Consider the following 18,832-nt stretch of genomic DNA (forward strand, 5'->3'; position numbering starts at 1 on the left):
TTTGGTGTAGTTGTATGAGACACTGAATGCTGATCTCTTGAATAAGAAAGCTGTTATGTACAAATTGCTTTAGGAAAAGCAATTAAAACAGAAGCTTAAAAATCATCAGAACAAGCTAATACTGGAAAATTTCCATTATATCATTTCAAACTACCTCATGCTACACCTTGGCAGCCTGTCTAGCAACTTTATGTAACACTAACTATAATCTCTTATTCCCTGAGCAATTGTTCTTTCTATGTTCCCTCTAACTTCCCAGAGCTCTTTGGCTGGCTACATGAAATGGTTTGAAAGACAAAGTTACATTATCTTGAGCTTTTTTTCCTTCCTTTTATTTTTTTTTTTTTTCAGTCTTAAAATTAAAATGAAGCCTGCAGTGAACTACTAGTCAGTACTGAACTGCTCATGCTTTCCCAAGAGTTGCTGAAGCTCAGTGTAGCTATTATAAGAAAGGCTTTTGAGAAGCTGTTTTCAAGAACAGATGAAGGTTGGTTCTTCCCTTCACACCATCCAGGATAACAAGAAACCACAGAAGGATGCAACAATGGTTAGTTTGGTCCTTTTCTGTTTCTCAAAAGTGAGTGGGTTTAAGGAAAGCAGAATCCATTAATGTTGGTAGTGGTGATAATCAGATTCCCCTGTTCCACGTGAAGCTGCTGCTGGATAGAACATCAGCCGTTTGTTTTATCTCAAATTACTACCATACAACTTGCTTCAGATTAAGTGTTTATTAAAATTAAAAAATCACCATACAATAGAAACTATTTACATATTTAACTGATAGTCTGTTTAAACTGCACAGTTTGACTGAAGGAAGCCACTGGAAAAGAAAAGCCATGAATACTTCTGCTGCTGAGCTTCAACTGCAGGCACACTGAAGCTTTCTCAGAAAGGTTTTAAGCTTCTGCTAAGTACCATTTGCCTAAATAACTGGGCTGAAGGATGGCAAAGATGTGTACTGGGTTTCAGTTGCAAGAACCAGTGTCACTTTGAAAAAGAAGTAAAATCTGAGCTTTGGTTACATTGCAATTGCACCAGCTCATCTGTTTGGGTAAGTAATTTGATAGAACAATTCAATGTAAAGAGCTTAGCAAATTGCTAACAAATTCACTTTAAGAATTAGATTTGTAATACTGAGCAACAAATGCCAGTGTCACTGTAATGTAACTTGATATCCTATTGCATGATTCCACAAATTGTTTTTGATAGTGCTAAAGCTAGTTTTAGCTTTCAAACAGATTTGAGGTTAGTTGATTAAAGCAGCAAAAATATAAGGAATATTCTTGAATAACCACAGAGGATTAAAAATGAAGATTAAAATATTTTCACTGGTAACAGTTTCAGTGACTGCAATGAAAGTATTAACTTCCTTCAACATCCTGCGCTTTTCCATGGACTTCAGATGATGACTTTGGCCTTGTGGGAAGCTGAAGGTTGAACACAGGGTGAGGTGTGCTGCCACATCTGCAGTCATGTGTGTTCATCTCGCTCTTCTGCATCTGTGATGCAATGCTTTGAAAATGATTTTAAATTTAGGGTTTTACAGCAGTAAAACAGAACTTTTTTCAGTGTAAAGGATTACCTATATAACTCTTCCTCAAAGGAAACCTTGACACTGTTTAGAAAGTCTTACAAGAGGTGACAGTATGCCTGATACTAATGTGAAATAACAAGGATATAAAAATAATTTTTGCAATATGCTGTATTTCAAAAATGATGATTTAAGAACACCACCATGTCTTAAATCTTAGTTGTCCTTTGTAACTTTTTGTTTCGAAAACAGCTGTTCATGCATCCTCTCAACCCTTTTATCAAGGTCTCCTGGTAATATATTGCATGACTTAGATCCTAAGAAGGTCTTGTCAAGCTCTATCAGGGCATGATTGTTTTCCTTCCTTCTCCTTCCCCACCCCAGAAAGCCTGTTTGCTTTGGGGTGTTTCTACAGATGTAAAACAAAGAGCCTTTAAGGAGAACTTGAAGTTTTAGAGGAACTGTTTTAACCAAATAAAAACATTATTTTTCTGCAGAATCATTCTTTCCTTCAGCATTTCAGCTTCCACACTCAGTTAAGACATCTGAATGTCTTAACCAGTCAGATGTCTTACCAGTGAAGTAACTGGTAAGACATTTGAGCAGTCTGTTGTAAAGATAGTCTATGGCAATAGAAAAAGTGTTTGTTGTTCTATGGCTGTTGTTGATACTGCCCTTCTGTCGCTGTGTAGAAGTCATCAAGCACACTCTGTAGGTAATCAAAGGTTGGTCTCTCTTCTGCTTTGTCTTTCCAGCATGTTTTCATGATATCATAAAGCTCAGCCGGGCAGGTTTCCATGCGTGGCATTCGGTACCCACGCTGAAGAGCAACCATCACATCAGAATTGCTCATCCCTTCAACAAAAAAAAAAAAAGTTTGATGAAATTATCTTCATTCCTAGAGAAAATATTTTTTCTTGTTTTTTACTTCACTCTAAAGATCTTCACCCTCTAGTATAAGACCCCTGCTACTTATTAAAGGTAGCTCCCAGCATGAGTTCAATAAACAAGGTTGAGGTATGCACCAGCAGTAAGAGACTTGCTCTGAAAATCCTGGTGGGAACCTTTCCATTTCTACAGTTGAGCATCACAACCTCTTTGGTGCCAAGTCTAACAAGGCTGTGGGAAAAATCACAATTCTTATCTCCAGAACCAGCTCTGTTCCATCCTTCTGATCAGTCCTGTACCCACTAATTCTGTTTCCTGTGCTGTTGTAACTCTCAGCACCAGCCTTCATCTCTAGCCTCAGAGCTACTGCTCTGCTTGCTGGAGACCCATCCATCCTGAATGGAGAGCAGCCTCCCTCTTTGACCACACTGCCAGTCAGCCTGCCCAAAACTCTCAGGTTTTTTTTCCTACGTCAGCTTTTGTGTAAATGCTACTGATTGCAAGTTACTGGACAGTTACTCATGAAATTGTTAATTGTAATAAGCAATTTCCCCTCTTGTCCTATTCCTGTCATGCAAAACCATCTTGCCAGCTATGCTGAGCTTTGCTTTTTTTCCCCTGCTATGGTTTTTCTTTCAGAGGATAAGGGCTGTAAGTACCAGCAGTGCATCCTGTGTCTCACATGCCAACTAATGTCACATGAGACAGTCCTGTCCTGAACTCCATCTTCCTCCCCCCTTTTTGAAATTTCCTGTCACTCCTCCCCCCCTTTATCAAACCCTTGAGAGTGGTTCACAGAACTATTTCAACACCTAGTCTCAGAAGGCCAGCTATGCTAGGGCCAGCTTTTGCTATTTTAGGCTCACCACTTCCTACCCAGAAACCTGCCTTTGGGCTTGTCCCTTCCTCTACAAATCTAAACCAAATGGTTGCATTACCTTCTCTGGACACAGACTCTGTTCTGTACTCAGTGACTGCTGCTTGTTCTGATGGCTGGGCATGCAGGAAGCACCTGTGCTTCAGCCTAGAGCTTCATGCTCATCACAGAAGGCTTTCCCTTTTGAGAAGGGTATCCCAGGCCTCTCAGCCACTCAGGCTAAATGCTCCACGTGGTACAGTTCTGCCCAAGACCACAGCTCCTTGAGGTTTTCTCAGGCCATTCAGCCTCTAGTCAGGTCCATGCAGGACATCCTCCTGCACACACCAGCTCCCCAGAGGTGCAGGGAGAGCAGCTCTGCTTGGCTGAGAGGATAGAGGATGGGTCCTGCTCTGAGCAAGGTCAAGAGTGGAGATGTAGATGTGGTGCTTCCCTGAATCCTTGGTGCAGCTCTGTTGCTGCAGACTGTGCAGACCTTGTATCATCTGACTGCTATGGTTCAAGCCACTTGGCAGGTAAGGACACATTTGAATTACAACAAAATGATAACTTTATCCAGTGTAACTACTTGAATTATTCAAAATTATCATAGTTCATATAATTGACTTCATCTCAAGCCTGTTAGCTTTAAGCTTTTCCAAAAATACCCTTAGCCATGTAACCCGAGTCTGGATCAAAGTGCTTACTTTGGGCACATCTTTTGTATTTTCAGTTCCCCTTTGGGAAGAGAAGGGAAGTTTTCCTGAACTAATACTGCCTGTGTGCAGAAAGAAGTATTTCAAAGTAGGGGAAGGGCATGTTGTAACAGAATAAGGAGTTACTGCTATATAGAGACAAATTAAATACAGGAAGAAAGTCAATAAACCATTTTATAGAGAACAGTGATTGGACTGCTTGAACCTAAAGAAATGGATTGACTGTAATATATACAGTAAAACAGTTATTCCTACCCTAGAAAATCTTAGTTAACTGTACTGCTGTATGAAGACTGCTGCTACTGGGCTTTTGTGCAGAATGGGGATGACTTTTTAGGTTTAAGTGCTTTACAGGATTATGCTTAGATCTGTTGTCTGCAGGACTGATTGTTACATTGTGAATGCTAAGGACAAAACCCATGTTTCAGCTACCCTGCAGGAAAACTATCTGTTTAATATCCATTTGAGGTCAGAAGCAAAAAAATGAAAACACTTTTATCAGTATGCCATAGTAAACATATGCTTGGGGTTTTATTTAAAACAAAGGGTTACCCACAGTCTAAACAGTATTCTCAAAATAGCTACTTGTTTAACTTTACCTTTTAAAATTGCTTCAAATTTTTCTCTTTTTGTAGCTAAAGAATTACCTGTCTTACCCTATCTACATCCTAATCAGTAAAAGAAATGTATCCCACATACATATTTATCACACCTACACCCTCTTGAATGCTAAAGTTTTGGTACATGTCCGTTAATTTATGCTGTGATACCTGTTAGGTTTCACAAAGACACATTTCTTTATGTTAGGGCCTGGGAAAAGATGTGAACAGAGTGGTATGGAGGAAGAATGCCACTGTCAGAAAGGGTCATACTTTGTGAAGAACAGCAGACATAACTGGAATGCAGTTATGGATATTGCCAGTACTGACACACTATGTAATCACCCAGAAATTAGGTTTTAACTACTAATTCAATTTATGTGCCCAGAGAATCAGATACTTGTTTCATGTAATTCCTGAGACTGTAGTTCCACTAATGGAGTTTCTCAGGAGGAGAAATAGCTGGTGTAATTTAAGAAAAAAGATCACAAAAGCTCCAAGTTTCTTGGCTAGAAATGCTTCCTACCAAGTTGAGTACAGGTAGTAGCTACTTGCCAGTTTCAACTCCAGCTGCTTCATATGCAGATAGCCTATATGCTGAATACTCTGGTTGCTAGAGCTGTTTAATAACTGAAAATAATATTTTGAAGCATTCCCATTAGATGTGAAAAATCAATTTACTGTTTTTGTCCAGTGGCTACTGGTTACCACCTATCACCAGGTTACTATTGCCATGCTGGGGTAATTTGCCCAAATCTGCCACTTCTCTTTAGGTAGATTGGTCACCCATGTATTTTGCTGTGATTCTGATTCTCAGAATCAACTTTCAGTCTAACAGGCTATTTCAATTTATACTTCTATTTGAAATAGTTATATATCTCTCTTCCATTTTAATGCAAGCAATATCTGCAAACCATCAAAATCTTCTAATATGCAGTCAAGAGCCTTCCATATGTAACTGCTGGTTGATAAATGAATCCACAGTGCATGGAGTATTTATGGTGCTCATAAAAATGCTCCCACATTTAAAAAAAAATATTGCCCAGACTTTCCCTAGAAGAGAGATTTTCCCACAGCAGTGCAGCAGTACCATGTCTGCTGTACAGATTGACTTGGTTCTTAGAATAAAACTATGATATGGCAAATGAAGGTAAAGAGAGAGAAGATTTAGCTGCAGAATAAAGTTTGGGGTTTGTATTCATGTTAAAGATTGGTTTTTGTATTTTTGTGGTGCTGGTTTCCAGGTGACCTTGTAGGTTTGCTCTGAGAAGGAGCATTTTCTAAGCAGAAATTCTTCAGAAATAATCATGTGAGCCCAGCTCAGTGCAGGAACTGTCTGTACAGACAGGCAAGTGCTAACAGGGAAGAATGGTATCTTGACTGTGGGAAGAGCCATGCCTTACTTGGCTGCACACACCTCCCCTCTGATCCTTGCTTGGGACATGAACACTGTTTAAGAAGGAGGACCTGCTGTGCTGTCAAGTATTTCATAGCCCTCACCTACAAACTGACCCAGAGCACCTAGCTGTGCAGGCAGCCCTATCACTTCTTGAAGTTTAATGGGGCTAGTCTTGAGCTAAAAAGTGTTTTCCTAGCCTAGCACTGTGCCATGAGAATGTTTGCTTTGGTTCTACCTCTTGTATGGAAAGTCATGATGTTCTTCCACAGTAGGGTGAAGTTGGCTGCCATCACCCATTTCCCACTGCCCGAGTCTTGTGGGATTTCCCATCTCCCTGTGCCCAGAGGTGTTCTGCCTACTGTCACTTCAGGGACTCAGGTCTGCCTCTTGCCTGCCTCTGGCAGCTCAGGATGCAGAATTCCAGCTGCTCATGAAGTGGTGAAAATGTTTTCACTGTTTAAGCAGCAAGAGCTGCTGCACTGGAAGCACTGGGAAAGCTTTGCTTGGATTAAATATCTGGATTCCCTTTCCCATCAGGATCCCAAGGTTCTTCTCAGAAGTTATTCTGCCTATGAGATGTGCAGCACAGGTGAACATTGCTGTACTTTCCCCATTTGCCCACAAGAGAAGGGAATTTAGGGCAATTTCCTATTGCCTCAGCAAGTTTAAATGAATGCAGTCTGTTACCCAGAATTAATCATCTCTGCCTGAGATGTAATAATTTTATGTGCATAAAAAAACCCTTCATACAAGGTGTCTCTGCATGCTGGAAACCTTAACATATATTTTGTTTAAGAATGAAAAATTAAACATGAGGCACATGACCATCTCACATCTACCTAATGCAGCTCCATTTGATGAGCACATCTCTGTGGCCTTGCTCCTGACTGTATGGAACAACAAATAGTAAACATTCCTAGTGGTACATCAACAGTGCTTTAGGGTCTGCTTTCATATTTGTTTATACTAGCTAGCACTGACAAATTTTTACAGCCTCTTTGCTTGTGAAAACATGCTTTCTTAGTATCTTCACATATGATGTTATTAAAATCCCCAGCAGCTGACAGGGCACTGTTAGAACTTGCAGCACTGCATCCTCACCATGGGACTGTGCTTCTGTCCACAAAACAGGGATGTCATAAATACAGGATCTGCATTTGCTGCAGCTGTAACCTTTACAATATATAACAATAACTTTATACCCATGGTGCCACTAGTCTGGCTGCTAAATTCTACCCTGGAGAGGCATGTGCCTTACACATACAGTGACTAAGTTTTCAAAGCAGTAAAATTACCTGTAAGACATTTTTCTAATCAGCAGTGTCACTACTGTCAGATGCCAGCTCTTTCCCTGAATATTTCCTTTGCCTTTTAGCACCAAAATATCAATACAGAGTAAAACCACAGGGCCATACCTGGATAAGGAATCTTTCCATATGTAACAATTTCATACAGGAGAATCCCAAATGACCACACGTCAGATTTAATAGTGAAAGAGCCATAGTTAATTGCCTCTGGTGCTGTCCATTTAATAGGGAATTTTGCACCTAAAAAAAAAAAAAAAATACAGTCTCAAATAGTCACTTTAATCCATTTCACATTCAGCCATAGATGCAAAAGCAGTAGCAAGACATACCTTAAAAGTCGTATCTTAAACTACTGCCTTTCATATCCAACTAACTGATTCCAGAAATTGCCACATAAAAGCAAACTCCTTTCAGTTAAATAAAAACATTCAGGCAGCCTTTGCTGGGAATACTACATTAATTCATTTGACAACGAGGAGTAATACAAGCAGAGTCTCTCTAAGCCCATTTTAGCCTGCTCTAACATTTTGGCACAAAATACCAGGTGAGCTAGGAAACTTTTCTGATAGCAGAAAACACATCAAAGAAACTTGACATAAAAAATTTATAACCTGAGAAGTTAATTTAATCAATATACAATGTCCAGAGCTAGCTAAAACCCACAGATACTGGTCTGTACCTCTGAAAAGTGCTTATCAGACCCTTCCTGCTGATCTATGGAATTACTATAACTCAGTGACTGCTGAATAGCTCATCTTCCTTTAATCTCAGCTGTAGTGCACTGTTCTCTTTCTTCTCCATACTTCAGTTCTTCCCCTCTCGCCCCATGTTACCACAGTATCCATGCAGACTGAAAACCTGAGGCAGTGTCTCTAAAAGGAGAAGGGAAAGCCAGCCAACCAACCACTATGGAAAGTCACCCTTATGCATGGAAGCATAAATAAAAACTTTTCACTACAACCAACAAGGCACTTCTTGAAAGGATCCTTGACAGCATTAGCAAAACACTCATGGCAAAGCCCAGACAAGCACCTTTCATAGCATGTTTTTCCTCTTGCCAGTCCTGACCCTGTTACCTCCCATCCATGTGCTGAACAGGGACATGACCCAGCCTTGCAGTGTCCCTGCTATGCTGCTGAACATGCAAATTAATGCTGCAGATCCTCAAACAGCTTCCAAAGGTAGCCAGTTCTGCTAAAGCTTTTCCCGTTACCAGCAACTGCTTTCTTGTTACCAGAACTGCTTTCTCTTCCTTTCCCTAAGTGAAAGAAGCTCCAAACGGCACTTGAGGATGTTGGGAGAATATAAGACCACAGTTTCTTGGCCTTTAATTCTGTCAGACAGTAGCTGTGACTGTGAAATTATTTTGTTCAATTTAGGAAAAAATTGTGTGCAGTTAAATACTCTGGGTTGTCTTTTTCTTACAAATTTATTTAAAATAAACTCGTCAAAAAGCCTGGGCAGCACAGAAAGGTTATTTGTTTCCTTTATTTATTTCAGAAGTTCTAATGCTGCCCCTAGGAAGCTGTTACAGTACTTTTTTTCCTTGGTGACCATATTTCTGTTAGATACAGCCTCACTGCCTCCTGGAGGCTGAAGTTTTAAAGACAAAAATAAAAATACATACCTTCCCTTGCTGTGTATTCATTGTCTTCAATCACCCTCGCCAGTCCAAAATCAGCAATTTTGCACATCAGTAAGTCTGACACCAGAACATTCGCTGCTCTCAAATCTCGATGGATGTAATTTTTTCTTTCTATGTATGCCATCCCTTCTGCAATCTGTAACCAAAAGAACAACTGTTTTGGTATTTCAATACCATACAGCTCCATTAGCAGGACCTGATCCCTCTTCGAAGATATCAGCAAAGCCACATCCATTTATTCATTATTGGTGTCTTTTGGGGAATTTTTTAGATGGAAGGCAGGAAAGGGGGGGTTGCCATAGAAAACCTATGCACAGATTCAGTCCTGCAAAACTCTGCTTACAGTAGCAGCTCTGAAAGAATTATTTGGGTGAATAACAGCTGGCAGGATTAGATGCGTATGAAAGACATTTCCTGAAACAGAATCTTGAATAAAATGTTCCTAAGATTTCTATTAAAATACCCTCTTTCCTAAATTATTAACCAGTTTATTTTTCTAAATACTAAGAAAGAGAAGGAATTAATCACTTAGGATATAGGTGTTCTGATGAACCAGGTACTGATAAAGCAACAGTGCAGGAAAAGTTAAAAAAACACAACAACTTTCCATCTGCCCTGTATAAACCTGGACAATCAGGAAGCAATTACTAAGATAGGGGAAACAACTTCATTTTCTTCTACAACAATGTGTACCTGTTCATACATGAGGAGTTTTTGGCAACAGCCAGCTCTCAGATAGTATCATGAGTAAATATAATCTGCATTTCAGCAGCCCAAATTGATTTCCAAGCCAAATTAAAGAGGATTAATAACCTCAAAATATGCACAGGGGATGATTTTATTTCCAGGTTACTTTTTTTTTTTCCCCTGAAGAGAAACATTTTCCTTTTCAGGGGGAAAAAAAAAAAAGAAAAAAGAAAAAAAAGTAAAAAAAAGAAACTGAAACAATAGTTTCTAAACTCAGAGTAATAAAATTTATGTGTAAACTGTATTCTGTCCAAAAGTAGAAGAGGAGCTAAGAAAAAAGAAAAAGAAACTCTGTCTTTGGGAGCTATCAGTTTCTATCTTTCTTGTGAGACTGGTGATGGGACATTGCCAGTCAAGGTTCCACCTGTGCCACAGGTACCTCTGGGATGTCTGTGGGAGGTGACAGACCCCTCTTGGCCTCATGATTTGGGGAACAGCCACGCCCTGAGATCTGCCAGTGGTGCAGCAGTAAAGCAGCAAGGGTCCTTCACCAGTGCCAGTCCCTGCACCTCCAGCACAGGCTCTCTCCTCTCCACCTGAGGAGCAGACAAGTGCACGCATCCCTCCCCAGCACCAGAGTGCTCCTTTCAGCTGGGCCGAGCTCAGCAGGCAGAGCAGCTGACCAAATCTGAAGAGAACATGAGCATCACTTCTGCTTATTCGTTTTTAAAAAGTCCCCGAGGGGTACTGCCAGGGCACGGTCTTTGTTCCTCTTTTTCAGTTTAAGCAATGGAAAAATAGAGCCACTTGCCCTCCCACTTCCTGCCACTGCAAACCTCTTCTTACAGTCAAATACATTCTTCAGAGAAGTGTGACACTGCCCTTGTACAGTTCAGGGGGGTTGTCACACTAAACCAAGAAGAAACTCTGATGGAAGAGAATGAGCAACACCTGCATTTCACATATTCTAGAAATAAGTAAAATATTTACTAATGAAGGAAGTAGCTACTAGTGAATAATTGCCACAGAGAGTCTTATTAGTGACTCACAGGCACAACAGAAGAGCAGTATTTAATTTAGAGTCTGCTCTGCCTCTCTCTCCTCTCCATGCCATTACATGGGTTTGGGGAGGAAGCAGAGATGAAAGGGAAGGTTTTGCTGTAAGACTGATGCTGAGTTTAGACTGGCCAGCATGGCAGATACACCCAAAATACAGACAGGTCTGGTAATGCCACCAAAAATACATCAAACACTACAGAGGAATCAGCCTCTCTCCGTCTTCCCTGCACAGATATAACATTTGGGTAAACTGCTGGATGGGGAATGAAGAATCACTTCACAAAAGAAACATTTGTGATCGTGATATTTAGTTTCCAAGTCCAACCAAGAAAAGGAAAGATGATTTTATTTCCTCTTCTTTGTGCTAGACTCACTGAAAAATTCAGAAAATTCCAAAGTAGGAAAAAATTGACAGCAAGGAATTTTGAATCAGAGAATGAGGGGAAACACAGCAACCAAACAATTGAATTCACACATCTGGTCATATTAAAACTTTGCTTATGGGAAAAGAAGAAAGAAAAAAAAAAAAGAGATTTTTTTTTTTGATTGAGGGAATGGGTGCCAGAGCCCACGTGACAACTTCTAGTGATTATTGGTGGGTTTTCATTGCCAAATGGAATGTTAATGCTAGAGAAATTCATACGAACAAAAGAAAATTAAAGCCTTTTTTCCTCTCTTTTAATGATCATTGGTACCTGTCAAGACTGTTCAGCTACATGTAACATCTATTTGGGAGCAGGATGGGAAAGCTAATTTGGGCTTCAGGAATATGTTTTGTGGCCTTTAAAAGAGAATTCTGCCTACACTGCTCAAGTGTTACTGCCAAGAAGGGAGCAGTTCCCTGTCACCTTTAATGAACTACTGACATACACTTTTAGAAACAGCCCAATTAAATCCTTTTTAAAAACAACCCAAACAAACCTCTAAATACTAGGATCTATGCACCCAGGGTAGGAATGAAAGAAAAGTCCTCCAGGAGAAATACATCACTCCATAAGCCAACCTCTGTCACTGTGAAGCTTCAGCTAAAAGTGGAGGTGGGACAGTGGCCTCAGAGCTACTCCCAGCTGCCCACGTGGGCTGCTCTGGCCCACAGCTTGGTGGGATGCTCCTGCCAAAGCAGGTAAAGCAGCCCAAAAACCAGACTGGAAATGAGTGCAAAACGCTGAGGGTGGACACAAACATCCTGTTGGTGAATTTTAAGCAGAGGAAATAATGGAGCATACCCTGAATTTCGCACTGCCTTAAATCTGGCAATTCTCTCAGCTCCCAGGGAGAAGCCTCACTAAAAACAGCCTGCAGCTTTGAAAGGTTTGATGTGGAGGTGTTATTGATCTGTACAGGGCTGTCTTTGGTCTAGGATCAGCCTTTAATAACTGTACCTTTCAATAACTGTACCTTTCAATAAAGTCCAGATGCATAATAAAATAAAACATACTTCTCGATCCCAGAGTTTTTAAAAAGACAGTTCATCTTCATGTGATTCCTTTGTCTATGAAGAGGGTGTAGACCCTTTGTATCTGGCCACTGAAAACTGTTGCAAAAGACACATATCTTCAAATGATACATCAGTGTAGTAACAATTTTCATTTTGCAGCAGTGCTTATTCTAAAGGTGAAGTCAGGAAAGGTTGCAAAATCATATTCCTCTTGCCCCTTTCAGGCAGCTATGTAGTTAAAGCAGACTCACAGGGAAAAAAAATATTATAAAAGTGATGTATATAATTATGCACTGGAACATTAGAGTGTATCATTAAAAACCAAAGAAGCATAAAAAGGAATACACAGTGGAAATGTCACAATGCCAAATAAGACTTAAAATTAATTGTAATCTAGGTATGAGTTTCTACTATGACTTTAAAAGAGAGAGTAGAGGGGGATTAAAACACTGCATCAAAAATCTCTATTAATTTTATTCTAAGTTTACTATTATTTCAATGGCACTATAGCCTTAGAAGACAGAAAGAAGTTGCCAGTCAAGCTGTAGATGACAGAAGAGTTAATGAAAATATCAGCACCGCATGAGGAAAAAGAAATTACTGTTTTTAGGACAAAGCTTTGACCCTTTTGAAAGTTATGAGTTTGTTTAGTAAAAGCAGGTATAATTTTCCTAACCACAGCCACTACAGATGTGTATCCTACATGGAAGGTAATGTAAAGGATTTGCAAGAGAAGCAGGAAGAGTTTACACATACAAAAAGTTTGCTGAATTTGTGTCATACATTTTCAGGAGATCTAATCAAGCAGGAACAACTATGAATTCAGGAAATGTGAAACAAAGAATTAGAGGCTCTTCTGGTAAATTGCCTCTGAGGCAAGACAGAAACCAACTAGCAAAACCCTGAGTCTTCCAGTTGCTTCAGGAACTGGAGGAGCCAGGCTGGTGCTGACTTCTAGGGGAGATACCACAGCTCTATTTTGTACTAGTGCAGATAGTATGTGCTTGAAGCTATGCTTGCAAAACTCAGTTTCCCTTAAAACATCCTCATTTCAGAGACTTCTAACATCCATCTCCAGTGGATAAAATTGTGTGCCAAGGCACAGCTAACATTAAATTCCCCCAGCCCCTACTCATATGGGCTGATTAAAACACAAGAGATACCTTCAGCTCTGTCAGAAAGCAGGTTGCTTTAGAAACTGACAGGACCACCTTCCTAGCAAGCATTTTCTCCACAAACCAAATTTCATAAATCACAACCATTAGTACAGAAAGTAAATCACCAAAGTCCAGAATCCACAGCTGTAAGTTAAGGTAGGCACTAGATATAAGTGTAACCAAGTAACAGCTATCTCTGCCAAAAATGTCCATCAGCAGGTGTGCTCACCTAACTGGACAGCTAAACCAGTATAGCAGCAGAGCAGGAGTGTATCTGATTACTTGCCTGAAAAACCTTTTTAAACTTACTTAAAAAAAGTAGTTTATTTCATCTAGAGGAGGAGCAGTTCTCATTTTGCAAAGTCAGAATGTTTCACCTCTTGCAAAGACATATTTTTTTCAAGACTCTTCAAGGCAAAGGTGTAATGAACTCAGTGAATGAAGCACTAAACAGCCTGGCAATGCAAACAACAACCCACAGTGCTCTTGGAAAATCAGCTTCAGCTGGGGTTTCCTGTACAACTGCCTGTACTATATTCTTTAAACAGCTAAAAGTCACAGAGACCATGTCCTCCTCTCCCTTTCCTCCATTCTCAGTCCCTCCTGTGTCTTGTAACATCACAGACGGATGAGGGCAAAAATAAGCTAATGTTCAGCTACCATTTCTTGCATTTTCAGTGTTCCTGAGAATCTGGGATAGCCTGGCGAAGTGCTTTTCCAGAATGGTGTGATCAGAGAGTAATGAAGAGCTCAAGTGTGTGTCCGCCAAGACAAAAAAAAGTCATTAAGAATAGGAATCTTCACCACAAACTTCCTTCCATGTTAATCTTAACCTCTTCTGAAAGACATCTCACCAAATTTCTTGTCCCTGCACTCTGCAGAGAGGTTAACATCACTTCTGTAAGAATAAATTAGTGTCCCATTTGTAAAAACCAGAGTCACATCAAAAAACTACACACATTTTGTGTTCTCCTTTACACACAGCCTACAGTCAGGAGCATCTGTGATCCACAGGTTACTTTAGCAGAGGTCTGAAAAGATTTTTGTCCATCTTTTGCCCAAAAGATCTATAATTAATTCAGACTGCCAGAGACAGAAAAGACCAGTGGAACATCTGTGTTGGTCAGAGGGAAATCTCTGGTCTGGAACCACACACATGGAGCCTGCAAGTCTATTCCACACAGCCCTGTTATCACACAATGGCAATAAGGGCTCTTTAAAAATGTGCTCAAAAACCCTACAAATTCTTTTCGTAAGAAAAATCCCGGTATCTCTGTTCCAAAGCTTTGTTTGGGCCTCAGCCAGAAATCCTCTGAGAGGCATTCCTGAACATCCTTTGAGGGTGACTGCAAGCCAGTCTCAGGAATTTCCCTTGATGGTCTACATCTTATATGACAAGAGGGACTTGTCACATCACCTGTGCAGCACAAGGTCGTGGCCTCTGGGGCCCAGTGCAGGAACTGGCTCTGAGAGGCTGCTGTCACATCAGGGTGACAAGGGATGTCCATTTGAAGTGACCTTCAGAGCTTTGTGAATGACAATCTCTGACCTTTGTTATCTTGAAGTGATTTACCCAAGTTGTACACAGAGTTTCTCTTTAGTTCATTACCCTTTTCAAGCCTTAAATTTCTGAAAACACAGTATCAATTTAAAATGAATGTAACACCCCTAACTCCAATAAAATGATCTGCTGTGAAACCACATGTGCTTTTCTCTCCCCATCTCGGGTCTCCTTTCAAATCAATGTTCACAGATATTCTTTTCTCTCTTGAATTGTACACACTATGTTCAAAGCTATTTATTTTCTATTCTCCCCACTGTTACTCATCTTTTCAGACAACAACCTGGGATCCAGCAGGTTTTCCACATCTGCAAAGCTTTTACTCCACTAAAAATAAATTCTTAAGGACAAATTACCTAAAGAGTTCAAAAAATTTAAAGAGCTTATAACCACACTAAATCAACAATTGTAGGAAAAATAGCTCTTCAATTGAGTCTATGTGAAATAAAAACCTATATTTGATATATTGAACATCTACATAACAATATGTGATATATACTATAGAATAGTTCCAGTTTGAAAGGACCTTCAGTAGTCATCTAGTCCAACTTCTGGACCACTTCAGACCACTTTAACCAGAAGTTAAAGCATATATTAAGGACATTGACCAAATGACTTTTAAAATATGACAGGTTTGGGGCATTAATCACCTCTCTAGGAAGCCTGTTCCTGTGTTTGAGAAATCTTTTTGGTAAAGAAATACTTCTTAATATCCAATCCTATAATTATTTGTGTAGCAATATTACATAAAACACTTATATAATATTCTTACTGTGAATTTTTGGTATAGATTCCTAATGCTTTATTATACCTTTTAATGTTTTCCCATCTTTCCTCACGAGTTATAACAAGTTAACATAATAGGGTACAACAATCTGTAAACTCTATTGCAATAAAAAAACAACCCCAAAAAAGGTTGGTTAACAATAACCTACCAGAAATGCCATAATTACCTACTATTAACATAGAGTACAACCTGCAAAAGTAGAATTATTCCTCTATCTTTGTTACATGCCTCCCTGGACACCTAATTCTGATAACTGTCCAAGACAAACCACCAGGCTGTGGGACCTTCAATTCAGGCTGTGACACACAAATCACTCTGGGGTCTCTCTTCAGATTTCATTTAAGACAGAGGTAACTTGTGTATTTTTAAGCAATCATACTGGTTCATAAATCATAGACTAGTACCTGAAACACCATTTCACAACAATTTACCTAAGAATTTGAAACCAAAAAGAGTACACTGAGGTTAAGAGGAGTTTGACCAGTTAACCTAACTTAAGAAGTAAAAAAAAATGACACATTTATTAACTCTGAAGAAATCTGCTAAGCAAAAACTCACAGACTTGTCCTTCATAGCCACTCAAATTGAAAGCAACTCTTTCACAAAGGAAGGCAGCTGGGTTCTGCTGCCATCTAAACACGTCACCAGCAGTATCTAAGAGTTAAGCCTAACCATATATTCCTTTGAAACCTCTTCCATCTATCTCCTCCTTTCAATGATCCATATTTACTCAAAATTGATGTGTAAATTGCATTTTTTTAATGTTAAAAATCCTTAGGATAAAATTACCCAGTATGAGTTTCAGACTCTAAGAGAAGTAACCCCCTACAATTTTGAATGTATTTTTTTAAGTTTTACCTGAGCAGAGAAGTCGATTAGCTTTGGAAGCAACAATTTACTTCCTTCATCACTCTTTAGAAAATCCAGCAAACTTCCTGTTAAAACAGAGAAAGATTAAATCAGTGCATCTTATTACAAAAATAAAAGTCACATTGGTTCCCCAATTTTCTGGATAACAAAACAAATGCAGTGAAGTATTTTGATGTATTTTCAAGTTGACTACAGTAAGACAGTCTCTTTGCATGATTTAACGACAGGAACACCCAAATCAACATGTCAGACATTCAAGTGTTGCTATTTCCCCAGCTGTAGGAAACTCCCACGAGACCACAACTCAGTTCAGTGGTGCTGAGATTGATAAGGACCCCACTGGATGGACCATCAGGAAAGATGTCTTGGAGAATCACACACATCAAAACAAGTCATACAGACTAAGTGCCCCAATATTTGTTCATTAAATTACCAGCAAAATTACTTGAAAACAGAACAAAACAAGAAAAGCTACTACCCAAGATAATCTGAGAAGGAAACTTCATATATTTTGTGCACTAATGCTCTATAGAGTCCTTTCCCAGTAGTGCAGCCACTCTTGACCATTCCTCACTCACCTCATTACACACACATTTATCAATTCAAGAACCACATAAGGCAACTCCTAAGATTTGTTTCAATTGGCTTGCTATGGTACCAGAAAAAAAAAGAGTTAGGCAGCAAGTCCAAAGGACCCAGAGCTATTCAGCTATTCTGTGTGTAATCCTCTGGTTCAGAAACAATAGAAAATGCTGCATTTAAGAAATCCTTAAAAATGGTTTATTTCACAAATGCAGTAATGAGTCAGAAAATTAAAGCCCCAGCCCATCTTAAGGATAGGTGCTCCTTCCCTTAATATTTGAACATTTAAAAATAACTTTATCATTCCTTTCTTTAAAAAGAAAGGGACCTAGTTTAGGAGAACCAGAAGCGTTCACTAAACTATTGTTTGCAGATTGTCATAGTTTAACCCCGGCCATCAGCCAGCCACTCACTCACTCCCCACCCAGGGAGAAAAGCAGAAAGGTAAAAGGTAGAGAATTCATGGGCTGAGATAAAGACAGATTAATGGGAAGAGGAAAAAGCAAAAGCTGTGCACACCAGCAAAGCTAAACAAGGAATCAATTCAGTGATTCCCATGGGCAGGCAGGTGCTCAGCCATTCCCAGGAGAGCAGGGCCCCAGCACATGTAATGTTTACTAGGGAAAACAAACACTGCCATTCCATATGTCCCTCCTTCCTCCCCCAGCTTTACATACTGAACATGATTCCACATGGTCTGGAATATCCCTTTGGTCAGCTGGGGTCACCTGTCCTGGCTGTGTCTCCTCCCACCCTCCCATGCACCCCCAGCCCCCTCAGCAGCGTGGCAGCACAAAAAGCAGAGAAGGCCTTGGCTCTGTGTGAGCCCTGCTGAGCCACAACAAAAACAGCTCTGAATTATCAACCCTGTGTTCAGCACAAACCCAGAACAGAACCTCATACAGCCACTGGGAAGAAAATAAACTCTCCTTCAGCCCAAATCAGCATGCAGGTCCAAGGTTTTGCTCACCTTTTGCCATGAATTCTGTTATAATATAAATAGGTTCTTCTTTGGTCACTACAGCATAAAGCCTAACCAGTTTATCATGCTGAAGTGTTTTCATGAGGTTGGCTTCCTCCAGGAAGGCTTGCACAGACATTGTTCCAGGCTTCAGAGTCTTCACAGCCACTTTGGTGCTGTTATGATAGTAACCTACAAGGAGGAGATATGATCAGTGTGCTGAAGTCACTCTGCTGCCCACAGAGTCAAGGAATCTGTCAAGCAGGTGAGGTTGGATTCCAGGAATAGCTAAGAGCCTGAAAGCAAGTACCAGATGTAGCACAAATATTTATGCTAGAATTCCTTTTTATTTTGCAATTTATATAGCACTGCAGAGAAAAATGATCCATTCCTTATTTTTAGATTAAAAAAAATAAAGCAAGCAAATGATCTTACTTCATACTAAGTATGTATTCCATTCACAAGTAGCTCCTAAAATACTTGGTCAAGGTATATTTCAATGAATGTTCACTTAAAACTGCCCCAGAACAAAAGAGTCCAAGGACTGGCTGGAAGATTCTGAAGTATCTTAAATCCCATGATTACACTTATTTCATGCATGCCAGTCTCATGCTTATAATCCTTCCTGTAACCCTTCGTGCTCAAAATGGAGCGTTACAGGAAAGTACAGTCAAATGGTTCTCGTGACCAACAAGGACACGCTGCCAGGACTGCAATCCTGCAGTGTTCAGCACAAGATTTAAGATGTGATAACTTCTTATCACACAGCCCATGCCAGGAGTGGAGGAG

General features: G+C 39.8%; 1 protein-coding gene across 6 annotated transcripts in view; it reads right to left on the reverse strand.

Moving 5' to 3' along the window:
• Positions 1-713: 713 nt before the first annotated feature.
• LYN (LYN proto-oncogene, Src family tyrosine kinase) overlaps positions 714-18,832 on the reverse strand; it is a 50,439-nt gene continuing 32,320 nt past the window's right edge. For all 6 annotated transcript variants that reach the window (XM_086887856.1, XM_086887845.1, XM_086887850.1 and 3 more), the window contains exons 9-13: positions 18,053-18,235; positions 16,489-16,565; positions 8,924-9,077; positions 7,405-7,536; positions 714-2,386 (exon numbers count right to left, since the gene is read on the reverse strand). In XM_086887856.1, coding sequence (XP_086743982.1) covers positions 2,184-2,386; positions 7,405-7,536; positions 8,924-9,077; positions 16,489-16,565; positions 18,053-18,235 — 749 coding nt within the window. In that variant the 3' untranslated portion in view covers positions 714-2,183. The remainder of the gene's footprint in view (positions 2,387-7,404; positions 7,537-8,923; positions 9,078-16,488; positions 16,566-18,052; positions 18,236-18,832) is intronic.

Source organism: Cyanistes caeruleus, chromosome 1, assembly GCF_971803275.1.
Source record: "Cyanistes caeruleus chromosome 1, bCyaCae1.hap1.1, whole genome shotgun sequence".
Lineage (NCBI taxonomy): Eukaryota > Metazoa > Chordata > Aves > Passeriformes > Paridae > Cyanistes > Cyanistes caeruleus.